At 38.3% G+C, this 13,073-nt stretch overlaps 1 protein-coding gene across 2 annotated transcripts in view; it reads right to left on the reverse strand.

Annotated features, from left to right (window-relative positions):
* The window catches only part of MSH4 (mutS homolog 4), a 102,757-nt gene that overhangs the window by 25,467 nt on the left and 64,217 nt on the right, over window positions 1–13,073 (reverse strand). For both annotated transcript variants that reach the window (XM_019957250.2, XM_070786295.1), the window contains 3 exons: window positions 12,461–12,585; window positions 9,391–9,591; window positions 721–839 (listed from right to left, as the gene is read on the reverse strand). In XM_019957250.2, the coding sequence (XP_019812809.2) occupies window positions 721–839; window positions 9,391–9,591; window positions 12,461–12,585 (445 nt within the window). The remainder of the gene's footprint in view (window positions 1–720; window positions 840–9,390; window positions 9,592–12,460; window positions 12,586–13,073) is intronic.

Raw genomic sequence — 13,073 nt, forward strand, 5'->3', positions numbered from 1 at the left:
CATTTTACCTTTCCATGGGACTAAGCTTCTTGAGAGCTAGGACCATTTAAAAATATGTCTCAAGCACCTAGTCTATTGCTATATTCCCCCATAGTTATTCAATACATACTAAATAATTATATAAATATCACATACGGTAAGCAAATGATAATTTTATTCCCTGTCTATCTAAAGAAAATTAGTAAACTGTACAGTGATCCAATAACCCATACCTACTAAAGATAGGCCAAAAGCTATACTGAATTCCTTTAACCTTTCATGTTTATTTGACATGTGCTCAGATCAAAAATAGATGCTGATACATACTTTGGCACAGGAAGTGAAAATTCCACAAGAGCACAAAAAGGGTGATTTTTAAAAAACCTTTTAACACCTTTTGTGATCTTTTATTTTAAAATCAAGCCTAACTATGCAAAATGTTTCTGAACAGGTCATTGCTTTCTGAAGTCTTTTATATATTCCATATAAAAACACGAAAGCATGTTTTTATCATTCACTAACACTAGCTTTTTCTTTAAAGCTGTATTTTTCAATAAAACATTTACTTCCATTTCCACAAGACAGAAATTAGGAAGCTGTCTTTGACTGCCCTCTGGCTCTTGTAGAGGAGTATAAACACATCTGCAAGCTTTAATATAAAAATACTTTCTTATGTTATAAGTATTGACCATTAGGATAATTCAATATTTTTTTAACATAAGGAAAGTTGAAATCAGGTACCTCTTTCATTTCCTTCATAAATGTTGATGAATTTGTTTCAATATCATCATCAGTACTTATTCTTGTAAAAATTTGTTCAGCAATTCTAAAGGAAGAATATTCTGCTGGAACATATGATCCTATAAAATATAAGTCAAAGTAAACTGAGATGCTTTTATAAAATATAAGGACTACTAACACTTTGCTCTATCAACTCAGATTATTTAGTAGCCTATCTAAGGATTAATGTGGTGGAAAGATCACAAGATATGGAATTAGAAGGCATGGCCCTGGCTCTGTCATTTACTTTACAACCTTGGACGGCACTTAAATTCTCCCAGCTTCATCTTCTTCACATATAAAATGGAAATGCTTACCCTACCTATTGTACAAAGTTATTTGGAAGTGAAAAAAAGATAATACATATTTGAGTACATAAGAAAGATTTGTTATAAATTTGATAAAAATTGTTAAATAGTATAGTCAGATGAGAATATTCAAAGTATGAAAATCTGAAGGAAATACTTATGAAGCTCAAGTCGATAAAAATCATTATAGAAAGGCATATTAAGAAATAGTTGCTATTAGAAAAGTACAGAACCATCCACAATTAGAATGAATGCAAAACATTAAATTTTTTATGAAGGTGAATTTTTATTCACAAGATGGTTTCTGTGTGAGAAATATCAGGCTAACTAACCTAAAATATTTATCTCTTGAAAACAGATTAATCTTATTACTTATATCTATCGCCAAACAAAATGGGATACAAAAAGCATTCTAAAACCATAAGAAGATAAAAATATACAAATAGTTAAATGAAAAAAGTGTCAAATACACAGAACTCTGTATAGACAAAATGTGAAATAATGGAAGTGAAGAAACAAAGCCAGATTATTTCAGGATTTAAAACAAAGACAAGGGTGAAGAATAGGATCTACTTTTGCATAATAAGGAATAGCAGGAAGAGAAAGCAAAAGTTCAGAAAATATTAATCAATGCAGATAATAATAATAACAATAGCAATTATGATGACATCTCAGAGAGCAAATAAATACAACATTCTCACAGGACTGCCAAAATGATTACGTAGGAAAAATAAATGTGAAGGTACCAAGTATAGAATATAGCGTATATGGTGCATATTGTTCAATTTTCCCTTCTCTCTTACCTCCACCAAAGAGGTTCCTAACATATCTTATCATCATATCACAGAAGCCTGCTGGCTGATATTTTGCTTCTAATCTGGCTCTTCTCTAACCTTACAATAGCGAGAGTAATCTATCTAAAACTCAAATCCAATTATGCCATTCTCTTGCTAAAACATCTATAGCTTCCTATAGATATCTGGGTAAGGCTCTCACTCAGTCAGTCAGTCAGTTCAGTTGCTCAGTCGTGTCCGACTCTTTGCGACCCCATGAATCGCAGCACACCAGGCCTCCCTGCCCATCACCAACTCCTGGAGTACTCTCAGACTCATGTCCATTGAGTCAGTGATGCCATCCAGCCATCTCATCCTCTGTCGTCCCCTTCTCCTCCTGCCCCCAATCCCTCCCAGCATCAGACTCTTTTCCAATGAATCAACTCTTCGCATGAGGTGGCCAAAGTACTGGAGTTTCAGCTTTAGCATCATTCCTTCCAAAGAAATCCCAGGGCTGATCTCCTTCAGAATGGACTGGCTGGATCTCCTTGCAGTTCAAGGGACTCTCAAGAGCCTTCTCCAACACCACAGTTCAAAAGCATCAATTCTTTGGCGCTCAGCTTTCTTCACAGTCCAACTCTCACATCCATACATGACCACTGGAAAAAACCATAGCCTTGACTAGATGGACCTTTGTTGGCAAAGTAATGTCTCTGCTTTTGAATGTGCTATCTAGGTTGGTCATAACTTTTCTTCCAAGGAGTAAGTGTCTTTTAATTTCATGGTTGCAGTCACCATCTGTAGTGATTTTGGAGCCCAGAAAAATAAAGTCAGCCACTGTTTCCACTGTTTCCCCATCTATTTCCCATGAAGTGGTGGGACCGATGCCATGATCTTCGTTTTCTGAATGCTGAGCTTTAAGCCAACATTTTTACTCTCCACTTTCACTTTCATCAAGAGCTTTTTAGTTCCTCTTCACTTTCCGCCATAAGGGTGGTATCATTTGCATATCTGAGGTTATTGATATTTCTCCCGGCAATCTTGATTCCAGCTTGTGCTTCTTCCAGCCCAGCGTTTCTCATGATGTACTCCGCATAGAAGTTAAATAAGTAGGGAGGCAATATACAACCTTGACATACTCCTTTTCCTATTTGGAACCAGTCTGTTGTTCCATGTCCAGTTCGAACTGTTGCTTCCTGACCTGCATATAGGTTTCTCAAGAGGCAGATCAGGTGGTCTGGTATTCCCATCTCTTTCAGAATTTTCCACAGTTTATTGTGATCCACACAGTCAAAGGCATTGACATAGTCAATAAAGCAAAAATAGATGCTTTTCTGGAACTCTCTTGCTTTTTCCATGATCCAGCAGATGTTGGCAATTTGATCTCTGGTTCCTCTGCCTTTTCTAAAACCAGCTTGAACATCTGGAAGTTCACAGTTCACGTATTGCTGAAGCCTGGCTTGGAGAATTTTGAGCATTAAGGTTCTCTCTCCTCCATTAAATGCCTAAGGCCCTTCACAACCTGACTCTTGCCCATCTCTCCAGCTTTAAGCCTGCCACTTCTCATGGTCACTCTTCATTCTACAAAGCAAAAGAACTACTAAGCCTCTGAACTCCTTGTAGCTACTCGGGAATATCATGCTGTTTATTGCTTCTGTGCTTTAGAAGATGCCCTTACCTCTATTTTCTCTCATCAGTTCAGTTCAGTTCAGTCGCTCAGTCATGTCCAAGTCTTTTGCGACCCCATGAATCGCAGCACACCAGGCCTCGCTGCCCATCACCAACTCCTGGAGTACTCTCAGACTCACGTCCATTGAGTCAGTGATGCCATCCAGCCATCTCATCCTCTGTCGTCCCCTTCTCCTCCTGCCCCCAATCCCTCCCAGCATCAGACTCTTTTCCAATGAATCAACTCTTCGCATGAGGTGGCCAAAGTACTGGAGTTTCAGCTTTAGCATCATTCCTTCCAAAGAAATCCCAGGGCTGATCTCCTTCAGAATGGACTGGTTGGATCTCCTTGCAGTTCAAGGGACTCTCAAGAGCCTTCTCTAACACCACAGTTCAAAAGCATCAATTCTTTGGCGCTCAGCTTTCTTCACAGTCCAACTCTCACATCCATACATGACCACTGGAAAAAACCATAGCCTTGACTAGATGGACCTTTGTTGGCAAAGTAATGTCTCTGCTTTTGAATATGCTATCTAGGTTGGTCATAACTTTTCTTCCAAGGAGTAAGTGTCTTTTAATTTCATGGTTGCAGTCACCATCTGTAGTGATTTTGGAGCCCAGAAAAATAAAGTCAGCCACTGTTTCCACTGTTTCCCCATCTATTTCCCATGAAGTGGTGGGACCGATGCCATGATCTTCGTTTTCTGAATGCTGAGCTTTAAGCCAACATTTTTACTCTCCACTTTCACTTTCATCAAGAGGCTTTTTAGTTCCTCTTCACTTTCCGCCATAAGGGTGGTATCATTTGCATATCTGAGGTTATTGATATTTCCCCGGCAATCTTGATTCCAGCTTGTGCTTCTTCCAGCCCAGCGTTTCTCATGATGTACTCCGCATAGAAGTTAAATAAGTAGGGAGGCAATATACAACCTTGACATACTCCTTTTCCTATTTGGAACCAGTCTGTTGTTCCATGTCCAGTTCGAACTGTTGCTTCCTGACCTGCATATAGGTTTCTCAAGAGGCAGATCAGGTGGTCTGGTATTCCCATCTCTTTCAGAATTTTCCACAGTTTATTGTGATCCACACAGTCAAAGGCATTGACATAGTCAATAAAGCAAAAATAGATGCTTTTCTGGAACTCTCTTGCTTTTTCCATGATCCAGCAGATGTTGGCAATTTGATCTCTGGTTCCTCTGCCTTTTCTAAAACCAGCTTGAACATCTGGAAGTTCACAGTTCACGTATTGCTGAAGCCTGGCTTGGAGAATTTTGAGCATTAAGGTTCTCTCTCCTCCATTAAATGCCTAAGGCCCTTCACAACCTGACTCTTGCCCATCTCTCCAGCTTTAAGCCTGCCACTTCTCATGGTCACTCTTCATTCTACAAAGCAAAAGAACTACTAAGCCTCTGAACTCCTTGTAGCTACTCGGGAATATCATGCTGTTTATTGCTTCTGTGCTTTAGAAGATGCCCTTACCTCTATTTTCTCTCATCAGTTCAGTTCAGTTCAGTCGCTCAGTCATGTCCAAGTCTTTGCGACCCCATGAATCGCAGCACACCAGGCCTCGCTGTCCATCACCAACTCCTGGAGTTCACCCAGACTCACGTCCATTGAGTCAGTGATGCCATCCAGCCATCTCATCCTCTGTCATCCCTTTCTCCTCCTGCCCCCAATCCCTCCCAGCATCAGAGTCTTTTCCAATGAGTCAACTCTTCGCATGAAATGGCCAAAGTACTGGAGTTTCACCTTTAGCATCATTCCTTCCAAAGAAATCCCAGGGCTCATCTCCTTCAGAATGGACTGGTTGGATCTCCTTGCAGTTCAAGGGACTCTCAAGAGTCTTCTCCAACACCACAGTTCAAAAGCATCAATTCTTTGGCGCTCAGCCTTCTTCACAGTACAACTCTCACATCCATACATGACCACAGGAAAAACCATGGCCTTGACTAGACGAACCTTTGTTGGCAAAGTAATGTCTCTGCTTTTTAATATGCTATCTAGGTTGGTCATAACTTTTCTTCCAAGGAGTAAGTGTCTTTTAATTTCATGGCTGAAGTCACCATCTGCAGTGATTTTGGAGCCCAAAAAAGTAAAGTCTGACACTGTTTCCACTGTTTCCCCATCTATTTCTCATGAAGTGATGGGACCGGATGCCATGATCTTCGTTTTCTGAATGTTGAGCTTTAAGCCAACTTTTTCACTCTCCACTTTCCCTTAAAACCATGGCATTGTGTGTGTGTATGTGTGTGTGTGTGTATGTATGTATGAATGCGACTCGCTCAGTCATGTCCAACTGTTTGCGACCCCATTGACTGTAGCCCACCAGGCTCCCCTGTCCATGGGATTCTTCAAGCAAAAATACTGGAGTGGGTTACCATTTCCTTCTCCAGCAGATCTTCCAAGACCCAGGGATCGAACCCAGATGGATTTCCTTCCTGCACTGAAGGCATACTCTTTTCCATCTGAGCCACCAGGGAAGCCCTGTGTGTGTGTGTGTGTGTGTGTGTGTGAACAGCATGATATTCCTATATTCCTGTGTCTGTGTGTGTGTGTGTGTATGTGTGTGTAAGCAGCATGATATTCCTAAGGAGCTACAAGGAGTCCAGAGGCTTAGGGGTTTTTTTGCTTTGTAGAACAAAGAGTAGTTTAATGTTTACAACAGTTCTTAGACATAGGTACTATTATATTCTTCATTTACAGATAGAAAAACTAAGGAGGTTAAGTATTTGCCTAAGATCACACAGCCAATAACTACAAAAGCTAGGTCTAGCTCCAAAGCCTATATTCTCAACTTCCATGCTTTTCAAGTCCTACTATTTCCTTTATAATAAGATTTTATAAGATACTACATATACTTTTAGGAATTCAAAGACCGTGGCAAGAGAAGTAGAGTAATAGTAATTTTCTTCAAATATCAGAAGGCCTGTTCTGAGGATATAATAGATTGTTCTGAAATGCATAGAAGTTAAGAATTAGGACTAATGAGTAGAAGTTCTATACAGTCAAATTTTAATTCAGTATAATGAATGTTTTAACAATTATAACTACACAGAAATTAGACAGCCTTTTTTTTTAAAGGCCAGAACTCATAACTATTCAAACAGAAGTAAGATTATTGTCTCAGATATGAATCAGTATTCTTATAAGGGAATGGAAGTTATCTAAGATAGCCTTTTAAATTTAATAAAATATATACTCTTTATTCATTCATTCACTCACTTCTGATTTTCTTTCCCAGTAGTAAGGGAAATTTGCACTATGATCGATATTACTATTCTGCATTTCTCTTAAAATCCATTACATTAAACCAAGCTTTTTCAATCACATCAAGGGCTGCATAATTCTTTCTTGCGCATGAATGTGGGCTGAGGCAGGGGAGGAGGGTAAAAGAAGATGGCTGTCCTGTGAATTGTAGAATCTTTAGCAGCAACCCTGGATATTATACAAAAAAGATCTTAATGACCCAGATAACCACAATGGTATGTTCACTAACTCACCTAGAGCCAGACATCCTGGAATGTGAAGTCAAGTGGCCCTTAGGAAGCATCACTACAGACAAACCTAGTGGAGGTGATGGAATTCCAGTTAAGCTATTTCAAATCCTAAAAGATGATGCCATGAAAAGTGCTACACCCAATATGCCAGCACATTTGGAAAACTCAGGAGTGGCCACAGGACTGGAAAAGATCAGTTTTCATTCCAGTCCCTAAGAAAGGCAATGTCAAAGAATATGCTCAAACTACCACACAATTGCACTCTTCTCACATGCTACTAAAGTAATGCTCAAAATTCTCCAAGCCAGGCTTCAACAATAGTGAACCGAGAACTTTCAGATGTTCAAGCTGGATTTAGAAAAGGCAGAGTAACCAGAGATCAAATTGTCAACATTCATTGGATCATAGAAAAAGCAAGAGAATTCCATTAACATCTACTTCTGTTTCACTAACTATGCTAAAGCCTTTGACTGCATGAAAGTGAAAGTGAAGTCGCTGAGTCGTGTCCGACTCTTTGCGACCCCGTGGACTGTAGCCTACCAGGCTTCTCTGTCCATGGGATTCTCCAAGCAAGAATACTGGAGTGGGTTACCATTTCCTTCTCCACGGGATCTTCCCAACCCAGGGATCGAACCCAGGTCTCCCGCATTGGAGGCAGACGCTTTAACCTTTGAGCCATCACAACAAAATGGAAAATTCTTAAAGAGATAGGAATACCAGACCACCTTACCTGCCTCCTGAGAAACCTGTATGCAGGTCAAGAAGAAAGTTAGAACCGGACATGGAACAACAGACTGATTCCAAATCGGGAAAGGAGTATGTCAAGGCCGTATATTGTCACCCTTCTTATTTAACTTCTATGCAGAGTACATCATGTGAAATGCCAGGCTGAAGCACAAGCTGGAATCAAGATTGCTGGGAGAAATATCAACAACCTCATATATGCAGATGACACCACCCTTATGGTGGAAGGCAAAGAGCAACTAAAGACCCTCATGATGAAGGTGAAAGATGAAAGGGAAAAAGCTGGCTTAAAACTCAACATTCGGAAAACTAAAATTATAGCATCTGGTCCCATTACTTCATGGCACATAGATGGGTGAGATACTATTTTGGGGGGCTCTAAAATCACTGCAGATGGTGACTACAGCCATGAATGAAAAGACAAGCTTGCTCTTCGGAAGAAAAGCTATGACAAACCTAGAAAACATATTGAAGCAGAGACATTACTGTGCTGACAAATGTCCATATAGTCAAAGCTGTGGTTTTTCCAGTAGTCATATATGGATGTGAGAGTTAGACCATAAAGAAAACTGAACACCAAAGAATTGATGCTTTTGAACTGTGGTGTTGGAGAATACTTTTGAGAGTCCCTCAGACTGCAAGGAGATCAAACCAGTCAATCCTAAAGGAAATCAGTGCTGAGTATTCATTGGAAGGACTGATGCTGAAGCTGAAGGTACAATACTTTGGCCACCTGATGCAAAGAACTGACTTATTAGCAAAGACCCTGATGCTGGGAAAGATTGAGGGCAGGAGGAGAAGGGGACGACAGAGAATGAGATGGTTAGATGGAATCACTGACTCGATGGACACGAGTTTGAACAAGCTCCAGGATTTGGTGATGGACTGGCAAGCCTGGAGTGCTGTAGTCCATGGGGTCACAAAGAGTCGGACACAACTGAACAACTGAACTGAACTGGATTTTATAATCCCCTCAGTTGTGACAACCAAAAATGTCTCCAGACATTGCCAATTCCAGAAGGTGAGGTGAACCAAAATCATCCCAGACTGACCAGTCATCTGGTCTCTGATTAACATCGGTTTCAAGGAACCCAATTTTCAGAGATAAGAGGTGAGTTGTGTCTCGATACAAAGAAATCCATAACAATGTTGGGACAGTGACAGTCATTTACATGGTCACAAAGAGTTGGACACAACTGAGCGTCCAAACTGAACTGTATGCGCACATAAGTGTAACACAGCAGTTGTTAAAACTAAGTTATTGGTAAACCTTAAATTAAGTAAGGGAAATGTTTCTGTGCCCAATGTTACAATTTTGGGAAAAATCTTATATGAGTTATTAAAGGCAGTAGTTTCTGCTACTTGTACCACTTTCTCTCTCAAAAAAGTTTTTGAATTTCAGATAATTATACAATTCAATTTAGTAATAGTTGATACAACATTAATAACTATAATAAAGAAGCTTCTATTATATCCCACAAGATTTTCAGTACAACGTAATCCAATCTGGATGGAGCTTAATAAACACCAAATTGTAAAAGTTATGGTCCATATATATATATATATAATCTAAAATACTGGGCATGAAGTATTTTAAATGGGGAGCAGAACTGATAACCATAAAGTAAACATGTAACTTACCAATTTGGGCCATAATCTGACAAAGAGCAATCTGTTTCAAATATGTGGATTTGCCACTCATATTTGGTCCAGTTATGATAAAAAAATTACTCCCTTCTGTAATGTAGGTATTGTTAGCAACAGGTTTTTCCACAGATATTCTTTCAAGAATGGGATGCCACCCCTGCTTGATTGCTAAAGTATCAGTAAACTCTGGCCGAACTAAAGAGAAAAATAAAATGGTTTTGAAAGATTAATATATTTATACTTAAAGATTTTGTGGTGTGTAAATACTGTTTATACTTTAGTGACTTTACTACAGTCAATCTGGAACAATATCATTAAGTTATTATTTGATCTTCAGTCCCTCTAAATGATAACTGGCATAGTCTAATCACATCAGAACTTATATTCTTTTCCAGAAAAAATATGATTTTGGTCCTGTCATTGTGCAGGGCTCCAAAATAGTTCATAACATTTTCAGATTTGCAAAAATTAAAAGGAATCAACTAGCCATTTAAAAATAACAATTAATTTCAAGGACTCTAAAATTGCACATTTACTTAATCCTTGCCTAAAGCATTATTTCAAATTTGGCATACTTAGCTTTTCAAATGAGGTCTGAAAATAGAGCAAAACCAAATAAAAACACAATTTTACGTCCAAACTTATAGAAATTTTGTCTAAAAAGAGGACAGAAAAAACAGACACAAAAGATAGTGTTAATTTTGTAGAAAGAAGTAATGATCAGGTTTCTATAGATGCTTTCTAAGTCACCCTGTTTATTTAACTTATATGCAGAGTACATCATGAGAAACGCTGGGCTGGAAGAAGCACAAGCTGGAATCAAGATTGCCGGGAGAAATATCAATAACCTCAGATATGCAGATGATACCACCCTTATGGCAGAAAGAGGTGAAGAGGAACTAAAAAGAAAGTGAAGAGGAACTAAAAAGCTCTTGATGAAAGTGAAAGAGAAGAGTGAAAAAGTTGGCTTAAAGCTCAACATTCAGAAAACTAAGATCACGGCATCTGGTCCCATCACTTCATGGGAAATAGGTGGGGAAACAGTGGAAACAGTGTCAGACTTTATTTTTTGGGGCTCCAAAATCACTGCAGATGATGATTGCAGCCATAAAATTAAAAGACATTTACTCCTTGGAAGAAAAGTTATGACCAACCTAGAGAGCATATTGAAAAGCAGAGATATTACTTTGACAACAAAGGTCCATCTAGTCAAGGCTATGGTTTTTCCAGTGGTCATGTATGGATGTGAGAGTTGGACTCTGAAGAAAACTGAGTGCCAAAGAATTGATGCTTTTGAACTGTGGTGTTGGAGAAGACTCTTGAGAGTCCCTTGGACTGCAAGGAGATCCAACCAGTCCATCCTAAATGAGACCAGTCCTGGGTGTTCATTGGAAGGACTGATGCTGAGGCTGAAACTCCAGTACTTTGGCCACCTCATGCGAAGAGTTGACCCACTGGAAAAGACCCTGATGCTGGGAGGGATTGGGGGCAGGAGGAGAAGGGGACGACAGAGGATGAGATGGCATCACCGACTCAATGCACATGAGTTTGGGTGAACTCTGGGAGTTGGTGATGGACAGGGAGGCCTGGCATGCTGTGATTCATAGGGTCGCAAAGAGTCAAACACAACTGAGCGACAACTGAATTGAACTGAAGATGAAGAGAGGAGAAAGAAAGTGAGAGACAAGTAAAACTTAAAATGCTACATGTCTCTCGAGGTACCACATGGATAAACTTGAAAGTATTCATTATAAAAGTGAGGTTGATTAGTAAAAAAGAAAACTTTTACTATATTTAAATCATTTTTAATACCAAAAATTCACTACTTATAAGTTTGGAGTTTTAGGGTAGTCCTTCTCAAAATGGAACAAGATCAAATATCTTAATAGTTGAGAAAACTATTAAGTTTTGGCCTATATAATACCAGCTAAAAAATTTAATACTTCCATAAGAAATACAGAAATATCAAAAATGAAAAAACCTATGTAAAATACCTTTTCCATCATAAAGATTAATTAACAGAATGTTTCGGAAATACTACTATTAATTTTAACTAGAAATTTAATGTTATTAAGCCCACAATTACTCAACCGAATTATCATATACAAGTTATGCAAATTTGCATACTGATAGTTTGGATAAGAAATTTCAAGGGGTGGGGGCTAACTTGAAGTATTCATTTAACATTAGAAAATTGCTCAATATTTATATTCAAGACCTGTAGTATAGACTTGGGACACAAAAATAAGTGATATAATTGATCTTGGGATGCTCACATCTGCTCACTTTTAAGAGTTTATTTCTGTCATGTCTGTTAGTATTAGCATCACACTGCTTATTCAGACTTGAAATTTATGAATTTGGATCATCATTATTTTCACCAGAGACAGCTCTACAGTCTTTCTTTTTTTTTAATTTTATTTTATTTTTAAACTTTACAATATTGTATTAGTTTTGCCAAATATCGAAATGAATCTGCCACAGGTATACATGTGTTCTCCATCCTGAACCCTCCTCCCTCCTCCCTCCCCATACGATCCCTCTGGGTCGTCCCAGTGCACCAGCCCAAAGCATCCAGTATCGTGCATCGAACCTGGACTGGAAACTCGTTTCATACATGATATTATACATGTTTCCATGCCATTCTCCCAAATCTTCCCACCCTCTCCCCCTCCCACAGAGTCCATAAGACTGTTCTATACATCAGTGTCTCTTTTGCTGTCTTGTACACAGGGTTATTGTTACCATTTTTCTAAATTCCATATATATGTGTTAGTATACTGTATTGGTGTTTTTCTTTCTGGCTTACTTCATTCTGTATTTAAAGTTTCTTGCGGTATTTTTTTCTAATTTCTCAATTTCTCAGTAAATAATCTTTTGACTTCTAAAAGAAGTTTTAAGGGTAATTTCACTTTCTATATTTTGAGTCTTAGTCTAGGACCATAGGTAAGAGACTACATATCAGGGAAAAAAATATAAAACATTCATAATTGCTACATAAAATTGCTTGAATGGAATACAAATTTCAGTATGCAACCTATTTATTCCAAAGAAAATAACTTACCATAGTCAGAAAGAGTACAGGCATGAGCAAATGACAGTAGCATATCCAGCATTGACACAGTGTCAGACAGTTTATATAAGCAATGAATATGCTCATAAATCTCACTAAGCAGTTTGCACACGATCCTGAAAGTGCATGTTTGATAAGAGAAATAGTGCTTTTAAAAGAGGGGCATACAACATAATTATAAAACAATATAAAATTCATTGCCTAAGGTAAAATAACATTGACAGTTGAGTTGTACACTAGATAAAATCTGTTGTTCTATTGTCTTATTTCAGAGATGAGGAAACTGAAGCTCATAATCAAGGTCACAGTTATTTAGTAGCAGAGAATCCATCTTCTGGTGTGTTAAGACCAAGTTTTTTTAAAGACTGCTTTTCTTAAACATTAATAGAATAAATTTTTAGTATTAGAAATATTTTCTATAGGTCAAATGAAGCCCTCACTATACTTCAATCAGTAGATCCCATCTACTAATAATTTTGCTTTTGCAATGTTAAATTTAACACAAAAGCTATTATGTATTTTCTCTCTCACCCATCCTCTCTCTCTCCCTCTTTCTCTCTCTCATACACAACCCTAACTACATAATTATTTATGCTTCCATGTG

This window comes from Bos indicus, chromosome 3 (genome assembly GCF_029378745.1).
Source record: "Bos indicus isolate NIAB-ARS_2022 breed Sahiwal x Tharparkar chromosome 3, NIAB-ARS_B.indTharparkar_mat_pri_1.0, whole genome shotgun sequence".
NCBI lineage: Eukaryota > Metazoa > Chordata > Mammalia > Artiodactyla > Bovidae > Bos > Bos indicus.